Source organism: Teleopsis dalmanni, chromosome 2 (assembly GCF_002237135.1).
Source record: "Teleopsis dalmanni isolate 2A chromosome 2, ASM223713v2, whole genome shotgun sequence".
Classification (NCBI taxonomy): domain Eukaryota; kingdom Metazoa; phylum Arthropoda; class Insecta; order Diptera; family Diopsidae; genus Teleopsis; species Teleopsis dalmanni.
In genome coordinates, this window is record NC_051847.1 from 139,909,555 (window position 1) to 139,932,426 (window position 22,872).

At 25.7% G+C, this 22,872-nt stretch overlaps 1 protein-coding gene across 2 annotated transcripts in view; it reads left to right on the forward strand.

Moving 5' to 3' along the window:
- The first annotated feature begins 262 nt into the window (after positions 1-262).
- The window catches only part of LOC119681651 (RNA-binding protein Musashi homolog Rbp6), a 313,072-nt gene continuing 290,462 nt past the window's right edge, over positions 263-22,872 (forward strand). For both annotated transcript variants that reach the window (XM_038094901.1, XM_038094903.1), the window contains exons 1-2: positions 263-1,125; positions 14,946-15,866. In XM_038094901.1, coding sequence (XP_037950829.1) covers positions 15,760-15,866 — 107 coding nt within the window. In that variant the 5' untranslated portion in view covers positions 263-1,125; positions 14,946-15,759. The remainder of the gene's footprint in view (positions 1,126-14,945; positions 15,867-22,872) is intronic.

Below are 22,872 nucleotides of genomic sequence, written 5' to 3' on the forward strand. Positions count from 1 at the left end.
GCAAACAAAAACTTTGAGATAAACATTTTATCCAACAATTGTCGCTGCACTACTGAATTTATCCGTTTATCCAGCAAAGAGCCATATTCGCCGCAAGCACACATTTTTACGCTCAGCAAACTTTAAAGCACATATTGTTATTGCACTCGCACCACAGCGCAGCCTACGAAAAACCGCTTTTTTGCATGGAACTTTGTTGTTTGTTTGCTATTCAATATTTTTATTTGAATAGAAAAATCTTTTCTTCTGCTTCGTTTAGTTCGGTTACGACCGTTATTTCGTAAAGACTTGTGAGCGGTTAATTTTGTGTGAATTTTCAAAAAGGCATTGCATTGTTTGTGGTGATTTTTGAGTTTGTTTTGATTGCAAGAAGAATTTTTGCAACAAACACGAAATAAATATAGTTTAAAATTGAAGGTTAATACCTTTTATTAAATAAATCGATTAAAAATCATTTGATTATCATTTTCATTTGAAAATTCTTTCTTTCTTTCTTAATGTTGAAAAACGGCATAAATAAAGTGCGTGTTGAAAAAGTAAAGTAAAAACAAAAAACAAGTAAGCACAACGTCAAATACGAGTAAGAAGTGCAAGACCAGCAAAAACAAAAAAAAAAAAATAAAGAAAAATAATAAATAAAACAAAAAAAAAAATAAATAAATAAAAACAAATTTCGTAACGTGATTTAACGTAACGTAAATTGAATTCACGTGTGTTCAGCAAACGCGCGCCTTTCAGTTTAAAACCAATTTTTAAATTTTTGCCATTGTTTTCCCCAATTTAAATGCACTCAATAAAGATTTAATAATAATAAAAAACGAAAATTGATAAATAAATTCAGGCAGAAAGATTTATTAATACAATTTTAATTGCTAAAGCATTAAATAATAAAAACCACTTTCGTTCTTATTGTTTATCTGTGAAATCTGTGAAACCAGATTAGCTCGACTGGAGCTTGCCAAGAAATCCATCGAAAATAATTGAGAATTATTGAGGAAAAAAAGTAATAATAAAAAATCCATAATATTGGAAATAAAAATATTATTATATATCGAATCTTATCATTTCATCAATTAACTTGTCGAAATTGAAGGCTTGATTAAATTGCGTCAACTGTGATTTGAGGTAATCAAAAAAAAATTCATAAAATTTATGGGTTTTCTATGTCAAAAAAGTTGAGAAAATAAATCAAAACATTGAAAATTAATTTGTGTAAATAAAACAAAAACAAAAAAAAATTTGTTCAAAAATTTACAAAAAAAAAGTATTTCCATTATTCTTGAATGTTATGGAGTTATTTAGAAATACGAAAAAAAGTATTGATATATCTGAATAATATTTTTGGCAGTGAAGTTTCTTAAAAAATAGAATACATTCTAATGATAGACAAGAGATTTTCATTAAAAGTGTAAAAAATTAATGAAAAGTTCTTGCAATTATAGTGAAACTTTTCATAAGATAATACCAAGAGCATAGGTACATAGACACAATACATGCGTGTCTTTATATTTCTATGTTTTTGGTATTACTACTTTGTCAGAAATCATGTGCCGGTTGTGTTCTTAGCACCCAAAATGATTACTTCAGATAGCAATAAACAGCTCTTTAAATAAAATATATTTAATAAATTGTAATTGATTAGTACTTCTTTGCTAGAATATTATAATATGTGGATGTACTTATAAAGTTTTTTATTTATTTAATAATATATCTTTATTGGATCGATTTTATTTTAAGCCTAACAATAAGTTTTAGAATCTTAAAAACTCTTGAATAAGTAGGCTCATTTGCCAGATATCATGGCTTATAAGTTAAATTAAACACGATAATCTTTAGGATTATCATTCCATTATAGTCTAGAGGATTTTATCATAGTAGCATTCTAATAAATGATGTAGATTTTATTTGTTGTAGGATATATATAATCCATTTTAAAAATTATTCGTAGTACCCAAAATGATTTCTTGAGATAGAAATAAATAGCTCTTTAATTTATACTCCATGGTACTAAATGTCCATTTGGGAGGAGAATTCATTAGTCTATTTTTCAGCCTTTAATCTGAATAGTTTGATAAAAAAGCTGTAAGACCCTTAACAGAAGACAAAACAATTTTTTTTCTGCCAATTTTTTTTTATGATATAGTGAAAGCAAATCGTTTATAGCAGTTAGGTATTCACGATCACATTTTACAAAACCACATTAGTAGATATAAAAAAGAGTACATATCTGTATTGTAATTTTTCACTAAAAGTGCTCTCAATTTAATGTAGGTGTTTGGTCTATAAGGGAAACTGCCCTAAAAATATAATATCACATTGTTTTAGCCCAAGTAATAATTGGGTGTATTTTAACGTTTTGATAGAAAAGATGAGCGGTTTTACTGTTAATCTTTTACAAAAGTTTAAAAATAGTAAAATACTAATGCAAATAAAGATATAAGTGTTCCGATTTTCTCTTACTGTAGCTCTTTGTGATTTTCAAATACAGTGAGATTAAGATTTAAATAGAGAACCCCAAATAAAGATAAACACACCGAGATTATTCATTATCTATTTATTTATTTATTTATTGTCGATTATTCTATTTTATATTGGTAGTCCACTAGTTTAAGGTTTTATTAGATTTTTATTATAACGCAAAGCGACACTAAATTAAAGACAATGATATTTTAATGCTTATTATTTTTTTTTTAATTAATTGAATTTTTTTGATGATTTAAAGATATTCCCAACAGAGACTAAAGCTTTATTGCTATTCTATGGTAAGATTGCAGATAGTACTAAATAGTCTGAAATATTTTATTATATTCTTTTATTAAATTTAGTGATATGTGAAATTATAATTAAAACACTGGTTTTCTTATTCCTCTATTTCGTTTGACTTTTACTGTAAAGAAAATTACAGTTTCTGTATCTGAAGTTATTCAGAACTGTACCTTCAAGTGAGGTCACAAGAGAGTAGAATACTATTATAAACACACAAATTAAGTTTGTATCTAGAATCAAACTTATGCATTTTTTTCATAATATTTTTTATTTCTAAAATACTAAGAAAATAATTATATTAATATTAATAATTCATCCAAAAATTTCTACTTAATGATTTTGATTTGAGTTCTGAGTTTGGTTTTGGTCTACATGGATTTTCATTTCTTAATTTGAACTTGAACAATTTTTATTTAAAACTTATGCATTTGAAATTTACTATTAAAAAAACTATTCTTCCAAAAATGTCCACTTATATAATTTGATGTTAGTTCTGAACTGGTTTCGGTCTATATGGATTTTCATTGGGTTCTCTATTGCTCCAATGTGGAGAGTACCAAGTGAACTTCTAGAAAGTAACGCTTGAATTGCTATTCAATTGTTATGATCTTATGGAAATCTCATTGCTTTAACTTGACTAATGTATATAACTTTATCTTTTCTATAAATCGCTTAATTATCTTTCATTATAATTTAGTCAAATATTAATCATATAAATTTTATTTAAACTCTTCATTTCCAACATTAAAGTTAAATCAATTCACCTAATCGTTCTGATTTTTGTTTTCCAAATTTTTGGTAATTTTTCATATAAATAAATTAGCGTGTTTCTTTGTTGTTAAATCATAAAATTTTGCAACATAACACGAATTCTGGTAATAAATTCAGCATTCGTCATAATCAAGAGAATGAGGTTAAGGTCCCACATCGCAAGCAATTTCGAGCTCAAGCCATGAAATTGTAACTAGACTAGTTGCGGTTTGTTTCTTCTAAAAGTGGTAGAACCACTCCATATGCGTTCGCTCGCTGATGCTTGTATACATTACAGTGACTATAGAGACTATAATGACTAATATGTGCCACTAACGAAATATACACAAAATGATGTACAGATACTTCAAAAAAAAAAATGGAAAAAGGGAAAAACTAAAAAAATGGGAAAAAAATTAAAAAAAGGGCAAAAATATAAAAAGGGAAAAAATAAAAAAAAAATCCCGAACGTCATTTACTTAAGCAATTAAAACAGTCGTAATAAATGTCTTCATTATCTTATTATCTGAACTTATTTGCAGATATTTTTATGTTTCAACGAAATACAATTTAAAAAAAACACATCTTATCATTAAGATGTTTCACTTTAACTTAATTTAAGAATTCACCAGAAAAATTCTAAGATGCCCTCAAATCCTATCTTGAGTGTAGTTTTTATATTAACTCTTTAGTATTCTAATTGTTAAAATAAAATTTAAAGAAAAATGTTTATTCTTTCATTTATATATTTTATTCATATAAATTAATAATTAAACTAAAACTGTTCATCTTAATATTATAAAAGTTTAATTTATTGAAAAAATCAGTTGTTATCGGTCAACTTATATTAACTTATAGAACAACTTATATTAATATGTTATAACGGAAGTTTTCTTCAAAAAAGTTTTTTCTTCTAAGCTTAGGTTAGATTTTATAGATATATTTTTTTAATACAAGTTTATTTGTTCACTATATATACATAAGTATATGTAATTTGATAATACTGTTTTTAAATAGTCAGAATATTTTTTACGATATTCGCTTAGAATCTGAAATATGAATCCTTGTTCCTCTTTGTTTTTGGTGTGTATGTTATTATGTTCTTTCTCACCAACTGTACAACACGTTCTGCTAGATCTAATTTACAATCTTCCCATGTATTCTGCGAAGATGTATCATAGTCACTTAATTGGTCCTTGCGTTGCATAAGAAAGAGCATTAAGACTCAGTTAGTCGGTACGTACCGTAAGAACTTAAGTCAAAGCGAAATGCTCAACCAACCATACCTGTGTAATTGATAGGAACAAAATAAACAAAGTTCGTCGCTTTTGTCATATAGACATAACCTTATTCTTAAGCTTCTTTTTGAATTGAAGATTGCAGATGGGTTAGCACTTGATACTACATTTTATTATAACAAGTAATAGAATTGGTTTCTTGGTTTACAATATATGCCTACATGCATATATATAAATGTATATGTATATAAATATGGACATATATAATATATACATATATATATAATACGTATGTATATTAATAATGGCATTATTATAGTTTTAGTTTCAAAAGCGATTTAGTTTCAATTTGTATCTGAAACGATATTAATCCTTGGCTTTATTAGGTTAATAACTGATATTAAGGATTCTACTTTACTTTCCTCTGTTACTCTGTTCCTCTCTCCTCTGCAACCGTTACAGTGGAGTAACAATTTCTATAGTATGTGACGTATAAAACATTTTCATATTTTCTAACTTAAATTTGTGGCAATATAAGTAATGTTTCTTTGTATTATTGTAAGTATTCGTATAAGTACTGTGGAGTAGAATAGAAAAACGGAAACAAAGTTTAAATGGACTATATAAGAAGTAGTTCATATAGAGAATAGGAAAATATTAAAAAATTGGTAACGGGATAAATTAAGTACGATTTTTATTATACATATTTATAATTTATTGGTACAGACAATTTCTTAAGTTATCTTTAGTAAGCATTACTTAAATAACAAATTGCAATTACGTAGATCATAATAATAATATAAATTATAATTAGCAAATGAGTTAAAAAATTTTTTGTATTATAATCAATTGAAAATAGCTATCGAAATTAAGAGTATTTCTTGGATCCTTTTCCTGTTATCTACAATGTATTTTTGCTATTCTAAACTTCACCTAAAAATATCTTAATAAATCTTCTTCTCTTCTCATTGCTAAGTTCGCTATTTTTATCTAGTTAATGATTTTATTATATATACGAATTTTTTAATCTAATCTCACTTTTGCATACACTTGAAAAAAAATGTTTTATGCTTGCTTCAGATTTTAAAAACAAAAAAACTATATTAAGCTCAGTCTTAATAATCAAAACAAAGACAACACAATACACTGAAAAAAATGTTAGTTCGTTTTCTTAGTAGCTAAAATGAACTCATTTAATTTTTTACTCAACAATTGCAAGAACTTAAAATTTATAGGCAGAATAAAAAATTAGTAAAAAGAATCATAAACAAAACAAAGTCAACATACACAATTCAACGAAAACAATAATAAAAGAAAAAAAATTAAAAAACACCAACAACCACTTTGCAAAGCAAAACACGGTATGTTATTGTTGTTGTTATTATTTTTGTGTGATTTTGTTTTTCATTTACGCTGGACAACAAAACATTGGGGGAGTAACAGCACAAATAACTTTACCTTGTAGTTGTATTACTTGGTGCTTGCTGGTGTGCTTGCTATACTCTCCAAACTGTTCCCCAAACAGATTACAAATTAAACTTTTTTCTTCCTTTACTATTATTGTTTTTGTTTTTTTGCTTTTTTGTTTTCGGCGTTGTATTAATGCTGTTTTCCTTCATATAATCGGCAAAATACAAAATGTGTCTCTGTGACGTCGTATTGTGCAGCCGCACATTTACACATTTGGCAATACGTACGTTTATTCGTTATTATGTGCATAAACATACATACATACATAGAAGAATAAGGATAAGTAAAATCAGTAAAATTAATATTAGAGCGCAAATGTGCTCATGAGAGTTTTGCTCCCCCATTTTTGGCACAAAAATATATTGTATAAATTGAAAAATATTAAAAAAAAAATCAGGGAAAAAAACATGTCTTAAGATGAAAAACGCACGAAGTTACTTTTATTCGTCATCAAATCGTTGGCGTCGTTGTTTTTGTACGATTGTACAATTTTAGCTGAATATGCTGTTGCGCTCATTTGTGTGCTTTTAGTACACAAGAGCCGCTGTTGCAGACGGTAGATTTCAAATAATTCGCGGAGAGTGATTGCCACCCAGCAAGCAAAATCCATTGTTTTGTTTAAGTTACAAGAGCAAAAGCTAACGAAGTAAAATATTAATAATAAATAAAGGAAATCTTAGTTTTTATATAAAATTTGTTTATTTTTGACAGTGATTTTGTATTTTTTTGTTTTTTTAATTTGATTAGTAAATTTCGTGTGTTTCGTGTGCGTGTTAACTGTTTTTAATCGATTAAACAAAAAATTCTAAATCAAATATTTATAAATTTTTTTTCGAATAAATTTGTTAGTCTAATACCAAATTTTCCGTAAGTTATTTCATGTTTTTCATTTATTATTTTTTATTTATTTGTTTTTGTATGTGTGAGTTATGGCCTTCTACAGGATTTAAAAAGTAACCACGTGTTTACGGTTTATTGTTTAGCTTTTCATAATACAGGGTGCAGAGGCAAAGAAATTGATTGAGATTTGAAAAATTGAAAGTGTAAAATAAATATTAAAAATAAAGTATTTCATATTATAGTGCAATCTTAAAAATTTTGTAATAATAAAAGTGTTTTAATAATAATACTACATTAAGACTGAAAAGTTTTCGGAAATTCTCATTTAAAATTCGCGCGCTGTATATTTTTCGATATTTTAAGTTTATGTAGTTTGGCAGCACTGTCCTTAATTACTATGCCAAAAATGAGCTCGATCTGTCAGACAGTTCGTTTACGGCAGCTGTTGAAACCAGTTCACCTCAGTAGTGCGTTGCGAAATGTCTTCGACGGTCGTACGACCGTCCTGGAAGGCTTTGTACCACTCATAAACTTGAGTTTTCGATAAAACTGATTCCCCATAAGCCTTTTGTAGCATTCGCAACGATTCTGCACACGAAATTTCGTTCGAAACACAAAATTTGATGCAAACTCTTTGTTCAATATTTTTTTCCATTGTTTTTTTCGCAACGCCCTACTGAGGTGAACTGGTTTCAACAGCTGCCGTAAACGAACTGTCTGACAGATCGCGCTCATTTTTGGCATAGTAATTAAGGACAGTGCTGCCAAACTACATAAACTTAAAATATCGGAAAATATACAGCGCGCGAATTTTAAATGAGAATTTCCGAAAACTTTTCGGTCTTAATGTAAAATAATGTGTAATGGGTATTTCTTGAGTTTCTTTAAATTATATAATTAATAATAATTATATATTATTATATTATATAATTATAAGTTTTTTGATTAGAGCGGGTTTGGGTCGTTTATTTAACATATAAAAATAATAAAAATTTACACTTAATATGGAAGATGAAAATTTACAAGATGATGTAAATATCTGTCTTGTAAATATTTAATAATAAATAAATTAAAATATAATTAAAAATATTTAATAATAATTTATTAGCGGACTAATTGGTCATTTAAATATAAATAAAAAATCTATAATTTATTATTTATATTTAAAAACAAATTTTATTTTATTTAAATATTTATTCGATACTTCGACTTTCTTCGATAGTCATCTTCAGGGAAACTCTTCAGTCAGTAATGACCAAAATATTTTTGGTCACAAATAAAAGAAAAAAATATTTTGTAAAAATATTTAACATAAATTAATAAGTGTAATTTTTTTATCAATCTTATAAGTTAAGTAAATCACTTGAGCTCAATAAAAATCAAAAAACTTATTGTAAATTGGTCGTTATTCCAATTAATTATTATATAATTATATTACAATTATATATTCTTAACATTTTTTGACCACAAGAAAGAATCTATTCTCCTCACCCATATAATAATCACTTATATATTATTATACATGGTGATACATAAATTTTATAATAGTAAAGTGTGAATCATTAAGAATCATTTTAAAATTTAAGAGCATTTAAATCGTAGCCATTTCTGAGGAATCTAAAACTAAGTAAGTTCTTCCATATGACGAAAATGAGTGATATTAATCTATAATAGTGTATAATAACATAATATTTGCATAAAAAATATCATCAAGTTATATCGTTATATATTATATCGTTATATTGTTATATCGCAGAAATCTCTGCGACATGATTAGAGTGATTGTGCATAGTCTTCATCTTTAACACAATGTATTTTTGATTTTTATAAATTTTAACCGAGTTTGTGTTTTGTTTTCGATAATTTATATGGAGGCTTCCCAATACCACCTAAGTATTGAAGTTTTTGTTCACCAATCTTAAATATTATGTTTCGATCTTTGATGTCCACTTCACAAAAATAATGGACTTCTCGTTAAATAGTCTTATATCACTGTATTAATGTGATACCGCATGTTGCAGTGATCTGTAAATTAAGTAAAAGTCCTTTCAGTTCACACTGCTTAGCAAAAGTGTTAAGTATATTTTACTTGATATTTACTCTTAGCTGAAATAGATAATGGTTTTCTTGACGGTTGTCTACACCGTTCAGCTAGTGGTCTACTAATTTTTATGCTTATCATATTAATCCATATATAAAATTAACAAATATAATATTGTTAATTGATTTTACCATTGAGAAAGTTTACACAAAAATTCTTGTAGATATCGTACTTCAGAGTGAGCCGGTTCTAGTCTATGAGGGGTACAAAAAAGTGTAATTAGTAAGTAAATAATTATAGATTTACTAATTATTGAATATGGAGACATATTCAAGATATTCTGTAATTTGTCATTAATTTTAGTAAATGAACTTCTTAGAATAGAACTTCTTACTTTTCCACTATAATACTACCTATATTAAATATGTTTACCAAACGCAATTTTTTTAAATTGAATTATATGATGTTTTTATACATTAAAATTTGATATGATTACTTTGGAAATAGTAGACATTGTATAAAAACATATATGTATATGTATGTATAAGGTGTGTTTATAAAAGGTGTTGGATTTCAAATTTTAAAGGAAATAATTACAAATCAAACAGATAAGCCATATGTTTTTTTTTATAAATATAATTTTATAGTGTTAATAACGAAAAATGATTCTCATCAATTTGTTGTTATGAAATCATCTTATGAAACACATTCTAAGTCTTAAGTCTTATTGCTAGTGATATTCCGATATACCTTTTTTTTTGAACACAGACAGCCTAGTCATTTCTCTGCCCATAAACGGTATAGAACAATGTCGTGGATAAGTGATGGATCACCTTTTGGTTTTGACTTTATTCTAAAAGTAATTATTTTTATATTGAGCTATGCAGATCTAACTTATAAACCCTGTAAATAAACGATTGTACGCTTGATTATTTACAAAACACTATTTAATAAAAAGATAGTGACAGATATCTTAAAACTAGTAACTAATAAAAGACGATCTCTAAAGTTCGTATAGTTTGATGGCTCGCAAAGTTAATTCAATAGCGAATTAGTTGTATATGTAACTTTCTCAGTTTAGCGGTAAATTAATTTTATTATATACTCAAAATAAGTGGCTAGTTAGTCATGATAGTCATAATGTTTCCTTCTCAATGTTTATGATTAAACTCCCATTGAAGCATATTATCTGGATAAAGTAACTTTATATTGTGTTTCTTGCTAGTATTAGCAAACTTAGCAAAGATAAACTAATTTTTCAGAAAATTAGTTCAAAAATGTTATATACTTATATCTTCTAAATGATCCCATCCATTTCTTTAAACCATAAGATAGTTTCTTGGTAACAGTGTAACCGATGATTATAAGGATTTGGAAGCTATTTTAGGAGAAAGCAATTATTTAGAATCTTTTAACCCATTTATCTTATACGTTCTATCTTTACTTCTAAAAACTGTTATAAGTAAATAGTTGTCATATTACTGTTGTAATATTAGTTGTCACGGTAAAGCTCTGAGTTGTTTTTCTGAATTGTTCTAAAGAAAATGTCCAGATGGTTCATGGCCTCCTTCAAATAAAAGAATCTTTATGGAATTGATATTTTTTCAAAAGTTCTCTGGTATAGATGGTATAGATGTTTTTTTTAAACAGACAATGAGTTGTAGTTTTATGGAATTCTTTATCAATAATAGTTAATAGTAGTTTTTGACTTTTAATATTTAATTTATTACTATAAATATTACCTCCTTTATAGATTGTGGATTTTCATTGCTAATAATTTCTAATGGACATTGAATGAATCACCAAAAAATTGTCTTCTTATTTATTAAATTGCTCATTTCATTGATGATTCTTTACGGACTTACCATTTATTAACGATGGGTGTTTTTTTTCACTTCACTACATAATATTTTTTATTGTTCAGCTAAAATAAATAGTAAAATAAAACAGTAAAAATTTTCATTTGATCTTCATATGATTTTACTAATGAAATCTATGTAAAATCTAACCGTGTTAACCGCAAAATTACGAGAAAGATTCATTTTCTTAGAAATTGTATTGTTTTGAAATTGATATGAGAACAAGTAAAAAGCAGTGGAAATATTTTTTAAAAAAGTAAAACCATACTTGTAATAATTAGTTATAAAATGAAATTATTTTAATATTACTGTTAAGTAAAGTTCATCAGTACTGTCAATTATACATAATTGCAATCACGTATGTCAATAAACAATTTGTGAAAAAAATATGAAACTATTTCTGTTTCTAGTTCATTTTGGATTTGTTATGGGGCCTTGACTTAGTACAAAAGTTTCATATTCATTTATACAGTCAGACACGATTGACAGAAAATGGTAGAGTAGTTACCTATTCGAATAGTTACCTATTTAAGAAAACTTAAGATGACCGGTGTTTCATTACTTACTGTCTCTTATTTGGGAGATTTATTTGTGTTATTTGTCAAAATATCATTTGCGTGAAAATTTTCTAGAGACAACACCAGCACGCCAATGGTACCACAGGTTAGATAAATTATAGATCAATACTATTTGACATTTGCGATCCTAATCTCTTTATCCATTACATATCTAAGAGCTTTTAGAAATCAAAAATATTTTATTACGTCTGAAAATCCTTGGTGGTAAAAGAATGTGAAAAGTTTGGTTTTATTACTTATTCAGATAGTAATTTTTTATCGCATAGGCCTTAGTGTGGATAAGGCTTATTATATTAATATAATATTTTCAGATGAAATTGCTATCTTTAGTTAAGCCCATATACTTTGCTCTCTAATTCCAAGCACAAATTGATATCTCAAAGTGTTTTTTACAAAAATAAAAACCATTTAAGTAATTTTTCATATAAATAATAATTAATACTTTGCTCAACTGTAACATATGATATATAATCTAGAATTTTAGATTTGGCTATCACTTCTTTTTATTAGGAAGTTTCTTAAATTTCAATTTCAACTAGTTTCTGTCTGCTGTAATTATTTTTTAGATTTTATTAGAATTGGATATAGGTATATAAATAAAAATTATGTAACATCACAAGATTAGTGCTACATCAGACTCTGTAGCATACTAAGGAATACAATTTTAGTAGCATAAGATCTAAATTGTAAAGTGAAAACAGATTTTCGTATATTCTTTATTGTCTTTGTTATATAAGAATTAAGATATGAAACCAAATTTAATAAATAAACATAATATATAAAATTATTTATAAAATCAAAACACTCCTTTAATCATTGTTAATTTTGTGCAAATTTATTGGGGATTACCTTAATTGAAAATGCAAATAAAAATAAAAACTCAATAATATTGAGAAAAGTGTGTCATAAAAAACGTAGTTCACAATTTAGACTGTTTTAGTAAGAAAATAATATGTAAACAAACACTCCACACCCCTCGTACATTAATTAGATCGTAAATTAATTATTTTAGAATTAATACAAAGAAGCAATTGCTAGGAAAAATATTATAGATTTTCAAGTTTTCTTTTAAGTATCTAAATAAAAATAAAAATATACTATATTATAAATTTTATTAATATTTATTTCATATGATCTTTAAATATTTTACAACAGAAGTTAAAAAGAAATTGTTCAGTTATAAAGTAAATAAAATGTTTGCTTAAAAATGCAAAAAAAAAAATAAAATGATCTATTTGCATAAAAATATAGTTTTTGTTTAAAAGTAGAAGAGAAGAACATCATTATAACGATTTCTGTATATTTTAATTAAATTAAAAAGTATTGATTTTACTTTGTTGTATAATTAATTAATTTTAAAAATTTTGCTAGCAGAATCAAGATCACTCAGTTTAAATTAACAATAGTTTGAACAATTATTTTATTATTTAAAATAGTAAGCAAATACTAGTGTGAACGATGAATTAAAATTAATGACTGTTAACGACTTAAAATGTCATATCATTGCCAGCTGTCAAAAAGTAGTAATAACATAGTAGTAGAAGAATGAAAACGAATATCAAAATGAGCTGTGTTTGGTTTTTTAACTATTTTAATTAAATAATATTCATTTAAATTTAATCAATTTACACTATATACTAATTCTAAACCAATATATCACCTTAACGAATTACTTTATACTATTTACTATAAATTATACATATCTAATTCAATCATTTTATTTCGAGTCATCATATTATAATTTTTATAAATAAATTTTATCGATATATGTTATTATTACTCATATATAAAAAATTCATTACTGAAATTAACTTAATTATTTCATTTACTTGCATAGAATTAGTTGTTTTTACTACTATTCAAGCTGCATTATATGATATATAATATTAGGTGATATAAAAACTATCCGTTATTTTTGGAAATTTTTAAACATAAACTTTACTAATTCAAAAAAAAATTCAATAAGTTTATGTTGGGCATTATTATTTATGATTTTTTGCCAATTTTCGAGTAGCTTTATAATTTCATCGATGTAAAACTTTTGTCAAGTGATTTTTAGTTTTAGCAGAAATAAAAAAAATGGGAGTCAAACGGTGCAAAGTCTGGGTTATATCCTAGATGTTTCAAAACTTTCCAATAGAGTTCCGTTAATTTGTTCCGTGGCATCAAAGATGTATGTGGCCTCGCATTATTGTGTTAGAATTTATTCAAGCAGTTGAATTGTCAACAATAAAGGATCGAACTATCCGCGACATAAAGCTGGAGCAGCTTTTAATAGAATAGTCAACATAACCTCCTGTGACGCCAATCCAGGCTTCAAAGTCGTTTGTAGACAGTCATAGGATTTAAATCATAATCGCTTACATATATCAGGATAAGTGTTGCCAGATATATGGATACCAGCACCATCTCGTGACAAAAAAGGGCAGAAACTACCTCATGTTGTTGTCAGTTCCTTTATATCCATGAGGATCATCGGGCCTCAGTAAAGCATTTCTAGCTTGTACGACTACTTGCGATTACTTTTAATAAGTTTCACGATTTCCCTGTTGCACAAGTGTTGGCGTTTAGCGTTTGTGATGTCCATGATGTTTTTGAACAACTTTTTTTTCGTCTACCTTGTTGATTCCAATTCCGTGCTTGACGACATATTTCGGTACAGTCTTCACGAAACGTATGGACAATCCAGCGCCATTTGCGTCTTTTTATAAAGTTCGATGTTATATTTTCGGTAGCGTTCTTTATTTTTTATAACATTTAGCCACCAAACACTTATCATTCGTCTCAGACATCTGTTTACAAAGCTTTGTATTTGCTGTATTATTGCTTCTGTTGTGAGTCATGTTTCACAATCATATAATAGCACTGGGATGACGTTTGTTTTAAAAATCCTAAGTTTAGTTTGTGTTGATAACATTGACTACATTGATAACATTACCTCATACGTCACATTATTGTCATATTTATAACACTATGTCATTGCTATAAAAATATGTCATTCCAATATGAAGTTAGAAATTCTGCTTCAGGATTATATTGTTTTTATCAAACTTAAAAACACTTTGACTGTTTTATGATTTTACATACTCATTTGTATATAGTATATTAAAGTAAAGTGGTAGAAGTAAACAATCTATTCTCCAAACCTTCAAAATATAACGACAATGGAAATTTTTTGTTTGTAGCAAGAAATATTTGCAATTTTATAATTTAATGTTTTTTTAATAATCTTTAAATCTCTGTCGGTTTAAGGTTCTAGCTCCTGAGATATGTCATATATCTCATATATTGAAAATTTATGTTCCTCCTCCACACTTTTTTATTGATAAAAATACTATTTTATTTATATTGAACTAAATGTGTTTTACACTTAATTAATTGTAAAATTTTTTTCTTTTTGCAGGATACATGCAAATTGCTCCAGCTTATAGCATTGAACTGTACGTTTTACATAAAAACGAAAAATAAATCCATTTTAATTAAAACTTTTAAAGCAACTGATAACTCCAAAAGCATTCGGTGGTAACCTTGCGGAATATAAAGCCAAGTGTTTTCGCCTGTTCGGTTCGTATTAAACTTACACTGAGTACTCCAATACTCACGCCTCACGAAGTTGTATATGAAAAGTTTGCACTCATACATATACACACACAACTCGTATACGCGAAAAGCCGGTAATTGATTCATTTCTCAAACAAACCAACAAAAGCAAAAACAAAACAAAAACTCAATACACGCATGAAACATTACACAGAAGTTCAGAAACACAACAAAAACAAAAACAAAAACAACGGCTACACGAAAAGTGTTACCTTTAAGCAAATTTTGTGTGTTATGAATTCGTAGACTTCATTTGAATATTCTAAAATTTATTTACAGTAATTTTGAGACGAAGAACCCGGTTTAATAACAAGTTTTGCCAACAGTAACGTTTAGCTAAAATAAGTAAAATATTTTACTGGGAATTATCACTGTAGCAAGTTTATATCCATGTCAACAACATTTCCTGCGAATGTAAACAACAGCATAATTTTATGAAAATTTTTTTGAGTGTGTCTAATTAAAATAAAAATTAAATTTAAATAGTGTTTATTGAAAAAAAAAAGAAAATCTTAAATAAGAAATATCTTTAAATATATTATTAATAATATATTTAGGCAACGTGTGTTTTCTCAAGTATTATTATTAATAAAAGCCACAAAATAATTTTCAACAAAATGCTCTTCGAAAATCCTGCTGTAGCTGCAAAGCTACCGTTTCCATATAATGTGCCACCGCCATTGCAGGCAGCAGCCGCTGCAGCCGCAGCTGTTCCAAATTTAAGGTAAGCTTCTGACCAATTTTTCTTTTTATTTTATTTTTATTTTTATTATAATTAATTACTGATCACAAAATATAATATCTTATAACTCAGATAGGAAAAAAGAGTGCTAGTTGCCAGGGCATTTGGCTCGTCTGATTAATTAATTTTCCAATTTTGTATTATTTATTAATTCATTTTATTGCCAATATAAAAAAAAAATTATAAATCTTAAAATAAAAATAGCTTAGCATATTAATATCATATTGAATTGGAAAATTATTAGAATAAATTTTATATGTCATAGAGAAAAACAACGCCATAGAGAAAACATAGTTTAATTATTACTATTAAATTGACTCAATGTCATTATTTTTACGTCTTTTTTTAATAATTTTAATATTATTTTATTAAAATTTTTATTAATATTATTTTATATAATAATTTTATTATTTTTATGCCATCAATAGCCACAGAAGTAAGAGTAACTATATCATTCCAGTTGCAGCAATTGATTATTCGATACCCTTACAAGTAACATTCATTCGCTTAAAACCATATTATTCGCAAGAAATCCCTATAAATAAGAAGATCCATTCTGCTAAGTTCATTTAATTAAACAAATCTTTTGTACCTACCGTAAAGCACTCCGATAAGCTATCAAAAAAATATTTTTCAAAAGACCTATTCCTTCTGTTAGTCCATGAAAAAGAATTTCAGAAAAAGTGTATATTTAATTCTATCTTCTTTTTAAATTTATAAAAAATTATGTTAATTTGCAATATTGAAAAGATTTGGTATTTTGGCAATTAAATTACTTATAGCTTTTTATAAAACTGGATATAACCAATTGTTTTTTTTTTTTTTTTGAATATTCGAGATGTTTTAACAATTTATCTTATATGTTAGATTATAGCGGCGCTCCAAAAGACCCATTTAGGTGTACTGGTCCATTATGTTACCGTATCAGAAATGAAAGATGTACAAACAAATTTGAAATCAATTTAATAAATAGTTCTAATTTAATGATGGTAATATTAGTTGTAATTAAATGGTCAAAAAATTTTGAAATATTGATAAATTTTTCTTATATATATAAGAACTAAAAATATGTTTTTATTTTAAGAAAGTTTATAAAAAGGCTTTAAATAACGGACTTATTATAAACACATTAAAGAAAAACTATAACAATCATGTAGTTTCTATTTGGTCTAACTTCTAAAATAAATATGTATTACTCCGTGGATTTTTATAACTCTGTGAAACAAAAGAACTGCTATTACTCTAGTAGCCTTGACGTGGTTTCTTTTAATAAATTGCCAGTACATGATTTTAATGTCTGAAGATTATATTTCTTCTATCTACATATTATATTATACTACTGATAGTAACTTCTATCTATTAATAGCGAAAAGATCGTAGCTAACTATTAAGATGGCAACCTAACATCTATTAGGATAATGTGGTTTGTAATGAACTTACATGATAAATAAATATGTTTTATCCTTAGTTTACTTTAGATTTGTTGTACTTATATGTTCAAAATTGTTTTATTATGTAGATTTTTTTGAAAAGATGGTTTTCCACCATTTAAATATGTAACATTTTGGTGACCCCATAAGTAGAAATAGAATCAAAAATAGCAAAAGACTAACCCTAAAGGTATTTATTATATATATTTAGACTTTAGAGTAAAGACTTTTTAGTTTCATTACTATTCAAACCGGGGTAAACTCAAACGAAGTGAGTACTACAAGAGAAAACAGAAATTCTGACGAGATACTTTCTAATCATTTTGAGATTTAAAAAGTTTTAGTAAAATCGCAGAGAATGTACTGCGATCGATTCCATTCAACTATAGTTAATTAATTACGCATTTTTCTATTTTAAAATGATTTTCGTATTACGAGTATTTAATCAAAATTTAAATAATAAACTACATTTTGTCTTCAAACCTAAAAAGATGATTTTACTAAACAATAGTAATTTTATTTTTTGGAAACACAATAGTTACTTTTAAAAGCAAAAACAAATAATTTTTGTTTAAATTTGTAAGCGCTTCATTAAATGAAAAAAATTATAATTATTTTTATTATTATTGTTAGGGGATATGGCACTGCGACCGTCGGGTCTATTGTGCCCCTATATATATCTATATTATCTATAAAAATTACATGAATATTAAATTACACACAAACATTATTGTAAAATTTTTTTTATTTCTAACTTGTAGAATTCGTAGTCTATTTCATAAATAAAATTAATACAAAAAAATAAACAAACATAATTTCATATAGGTATTTTTATTATAAAACCGAATAAGTATATTAATCTGAATTAATTTAGAGTAGTATAAAATAATTTTATTTACTAATAAAGTAATTAAATTAATAACTAATATCAATTAATTAATTAATTTCAATAAATTAACTTAGAACTAAATAAAAATTTCAAAGTATTGGTATATATTTCAATATATATGTATTATATGTATATATATATGTTATAACACTTTTGATTTTAAATGATTGTTTATTATAAAAAAAACATTAACAAATATTTTACCTATTAAATAAATGATTTACTTCTTAATTAGACAAAAACATTAAAAATAATTTATTTTATTTCTACAATTAAACATCTTTTTTTAATTATTAAAATTGTTTATTTTCTAAAGCTTTCATTTATTTATTTTGTGATTTTTTTTGAAATACGTAGAATTCTTTTATGTATCTTTCACTCCTAAGTCGCATTTTTAGCTAAGCTAGCCGGTCATTGTCTTCGGCAATTCTTGAGTGAAGTCATTGGCTATACTTTTTTGTGAGATCTCTTATTATTATTTTAATTGTTTATTTTTTTTTCGGTGTATTCTGGCTGTCTATTTTACAAATTGCATATAAATCAATTTGAAATAAATAAACAAAAAATTATCTAAAATTTTGTAATTTCAAATATTTTGGTTTTTAAATTTCATAATTTAGTATATTTTTATAGAAGATTCGTCACCATATTTTGCATTTGACAATAAATCCAAATTTATAAACAATATAAAACACTTGGACCTGTTTTGAATCCTATTTACTTAGAAATGACACTAAATTCTAAGCTTTAATGTTAAAAACTGTTCTGTTCTAACTGTCCGATTATTGAAAATTTCTTCTAAAGTTTTTTCAAACTGTGAAATATACCTTCTCCGATATCAGTGACTATTTTATAATTTTTGTGAAATAAATTTGAGTAAATAAGTTTATGACGGACTAATGAAATTTAATTAAAGAAAATAATTTCATTAAAAAAGTATTTCAAAGAATTTTAGATCAAAATACTTGAATTAAAAAATAAATGTGATTTATTATCTCAGTGAAAAGCATGAATCTTGAAAATTATAATAAATATTTTAAATCGATGACAAGAAAAAAAACGGATTAACTTAGGGGATATTTTATATACGTTGACTATATATAATGTTATATATGATATATAGGATATTAACTGAAACCTAATGAAAATAAATTAATTGAATAATAGTATAAGCCCTCTAATAAGAATGTCAGTGCTATAATCAGAAAAATGTCTTATATGGCATAGTTAAATAATGGACGATATTGGCAGCCTGTGTTATAAAAGCAGGTATATAAAATGTTGATAGGTAACGACGGTTTTGTTCACATGAAACACAAAGGTTTAAAGTACATATAAGGTAATGTTGTAAGGAAATTATATAAAACCGAAAACTACAGTGGATAAATTGCTTGTGATAAGTTACATTTACCATTTAATTTAATTACCTCTTTTTATCTTTGTTTCAATTAACATTAGCCACATTATGTATTCCATTGTTCCAATGGTTCCATGTATTTATCTTCAATCATATAAATTATTTTTTTAGAAGTAGAAACTGTGCACTTCTTTGAATTGTTTAAATGATTTAGTTAGTTAGTTGTGGTGGAGAGAGGATCCACCTAGTTTAGTTAAGAAAGTCGTTTTGAATTCACAAATCCTCTTAATAATATGTAGTAAAGAGAAGATCAAGTTAGAAACCAGTCAGAGGCATTTACAAGGGCAAGAATTTGGCCAATGCTAATGCTAGAGACATTACCAAGTGTGTTGAAAAAGAGGGCCCCTAGAAACTTAAGCCTAGTTCTAGCTAAGCCTAGAGAGATACACAGCAGATGTTATGGTGTCAGATTAAAGACAGCTTAAATGATTTAAACAAATTTCAATTTTTTTTAATAGTTGTATATAAATTAATAATTTTGCTTTTGAATTTGGAATTAGAAACTAGGTGTCTCTAGCTATATAATTAAATATATAAAAAATATAATAAAAAAAAATTGCTTGCATAAAAATAATTTAATTACTGTTTTACTTCCTTAAGTATCTTTGACAGCTGATAAAAGTAATACGAGTAACTGTTACCATACTTGTATATATACAAACATATATGAATTTATATAGATACATCTGAAATCGTGTATTTATTAGAGTTTCTTTTTGTCGTTCGTTTTATAGAGAGACAAAAGTAATCCTATTAAGTATTCATACTTAAAATAACTAATTTGAATTTTATTTAAATTTTTATAAAATGTCTTGCAGTGCTTGATTTTACATTGAAAATCAATTTAATCCATTGCAAAGTTGTTTAACATTATTAATAGGGTGCGCCTAATCTATAAGAGACTTATTAATATGCAATATATGCGACTTAATTATCTTACACTAATATACATTACTGAAAGCTTCAATGAAAACTTAAAGCTACATATTCATGTTTAGAATAATATTTTTAGTAATTTAAATGTGCATTTATTGCAAAATATAGATTTGTATAGTTGACTAAAACTGCTGTGTCATGTATAAAACTTATTTTTTTTTTAAATTGATTTATAAACTTGATTTTTTTAAAAACATAAAAACGGTTTATAAAATTTAACCTACGATGCTCGGTGGGACAATATTGAATAATCCGAATAATTCTGTATAATGTCGCTAAATATACTAGTCTGAGTAGAAAAATTTATCCTTAGCTCTCTTACTGTGATGTCCTTTCCAATTTATTTTATATAAGAGCTTAAATTAAGAAGTGCTTTTTTTTATCTATATTCAAATTATTTTATTAAGTATATGGTCGACAGTGTGTCAATCTTTTAAACTAATAACAATCCATCTTGTTTTTCTGCTTTATTGATCTTAAGATCGATGTATATTATTTTTACTCTAGTGTCGATTAATGTGTTAAAGCTATATATTCTTTCTTAATTAGCTTTCATCATTAAGTATCTCCACTATTGTTCTATATTTTCTATATGTTTAAATGATATTCAAATATATGTATCTTGTTTTTACCGTAATTTAGATTACTATGTTCGTATTTTCTTTAGACTATAAAAGTTTTATTATTAATATTAGTGAAGTAGTTTTATTGTTCTTTTAATTCTTGATATATTTCTTTTAATAATATTTCATCAATATTCGAAGTGTGAGAACATTGCGATCATGAGATTCATGGCTCTGTTGTGAGATAATTGATTCTATGTGCTTTTTAACATGCATATTTTTATTGCAGTAAGACTGTTCTTTATTTGCTCCATTATCTTCTTGATTGATTAGTTGACTGTAACACTTGCCCAATTAAGCCGGTATATACTTATGCTTTTAGCATTATCTTCATCATCGGTATTACAACTAGTATCCAGTATTTAGTACTCTACTCTTCCTTATTTCGTTAGGAAGTACTAGATGGATTATATTTCCAAAATTATTAAAAAACATTTTTCTTTCAGCGACCACACTATTATAAGTCTTAGAATTTAACTTTCTATTGTACAGTTTGCAACATTAATAATAAATTATTTCTCCATAAGTTTGTTTTACTAATGTTTGTTGAATTAAATATAAGATAAAAATTTATAATTCCTTTTATTAAATTTATTTTAAAAAAAAATTATAAAATTCAGAGTTTGTTCCTTCAATATTTTCTTAATTTATTAAACAACTTTCTTATATTTTTAAATAAATCCTTATTAAAAATCAATAAATATTATTTATTGATTAAACCTACGAGACTCATGTTAACAAATAAATTAGTATATCGTTTTAATTAAACTACTTCAGAAATTAATTAAAATTTATTTTTATAAATTATGCATAAATTTAACAAATGAACTTGATTTCAGTGGCATTTTAATGTCGCATTCACAGATACAAATATCGAAAGCTATCGCCATTTGAAAGTATCGGACAAGTGCATATTCATTAGAAAACCATTTGCATGAAGTATTTGTTGTTAAAATTTATACTCAGAAATTGCATGTACTCTCATTCTATATATATTTATGTAAGTATTTATGTAAAAATCCATATTTTCATTTAAGTGTGATTAATTTATGGTATGGAATACAATTTCTTGCAGTTCAGATAAATGTTTACAATGAGTAAACATTAATTAAACAATACTCAATATATGAGAATGCAAACAACTTAAAGTATATCTGAATAAAATCTATTTATATTTAACCATTTTAGAGAGAAGAAATATATAATTCAAAATAGTCAAGTTATAAATAATTAAACAAAAAGAATAAAAGGAATGTACATATATTAAATAAAAAATATGAGGCATTTACAAAAATATTGTTTTGCACTTAAAACTGATAAAAGAATTGTGGCATAGCTTAAAATAAATTATGAAATCTTTAAAAAAAATATTTTTTGTATATAAACTTAAATAATTTTTTTAATTTTTTAATTTTTTAATTTTTTAATTTGTTTTTTCCTTCAACTAAGCAACCATAATGCGTCATTTCTGTACTAAGCGATATGTTGATTGGATTTAGAGTGACACTAAAAAATGACAAAACAAATGTGTCTTTTTTCCTTTCAATAAGAAATACAAAATTTAAAGACTACACAAAAAAAACTAATATTCACTAAGTAACAACATAAACAAACAAAAAAAATTATTGGTTTAAAGAGAACTATCTTTCTCGATATTATCGGTAATTTTCTGCGTTTTTAGTATTTCAAGGCG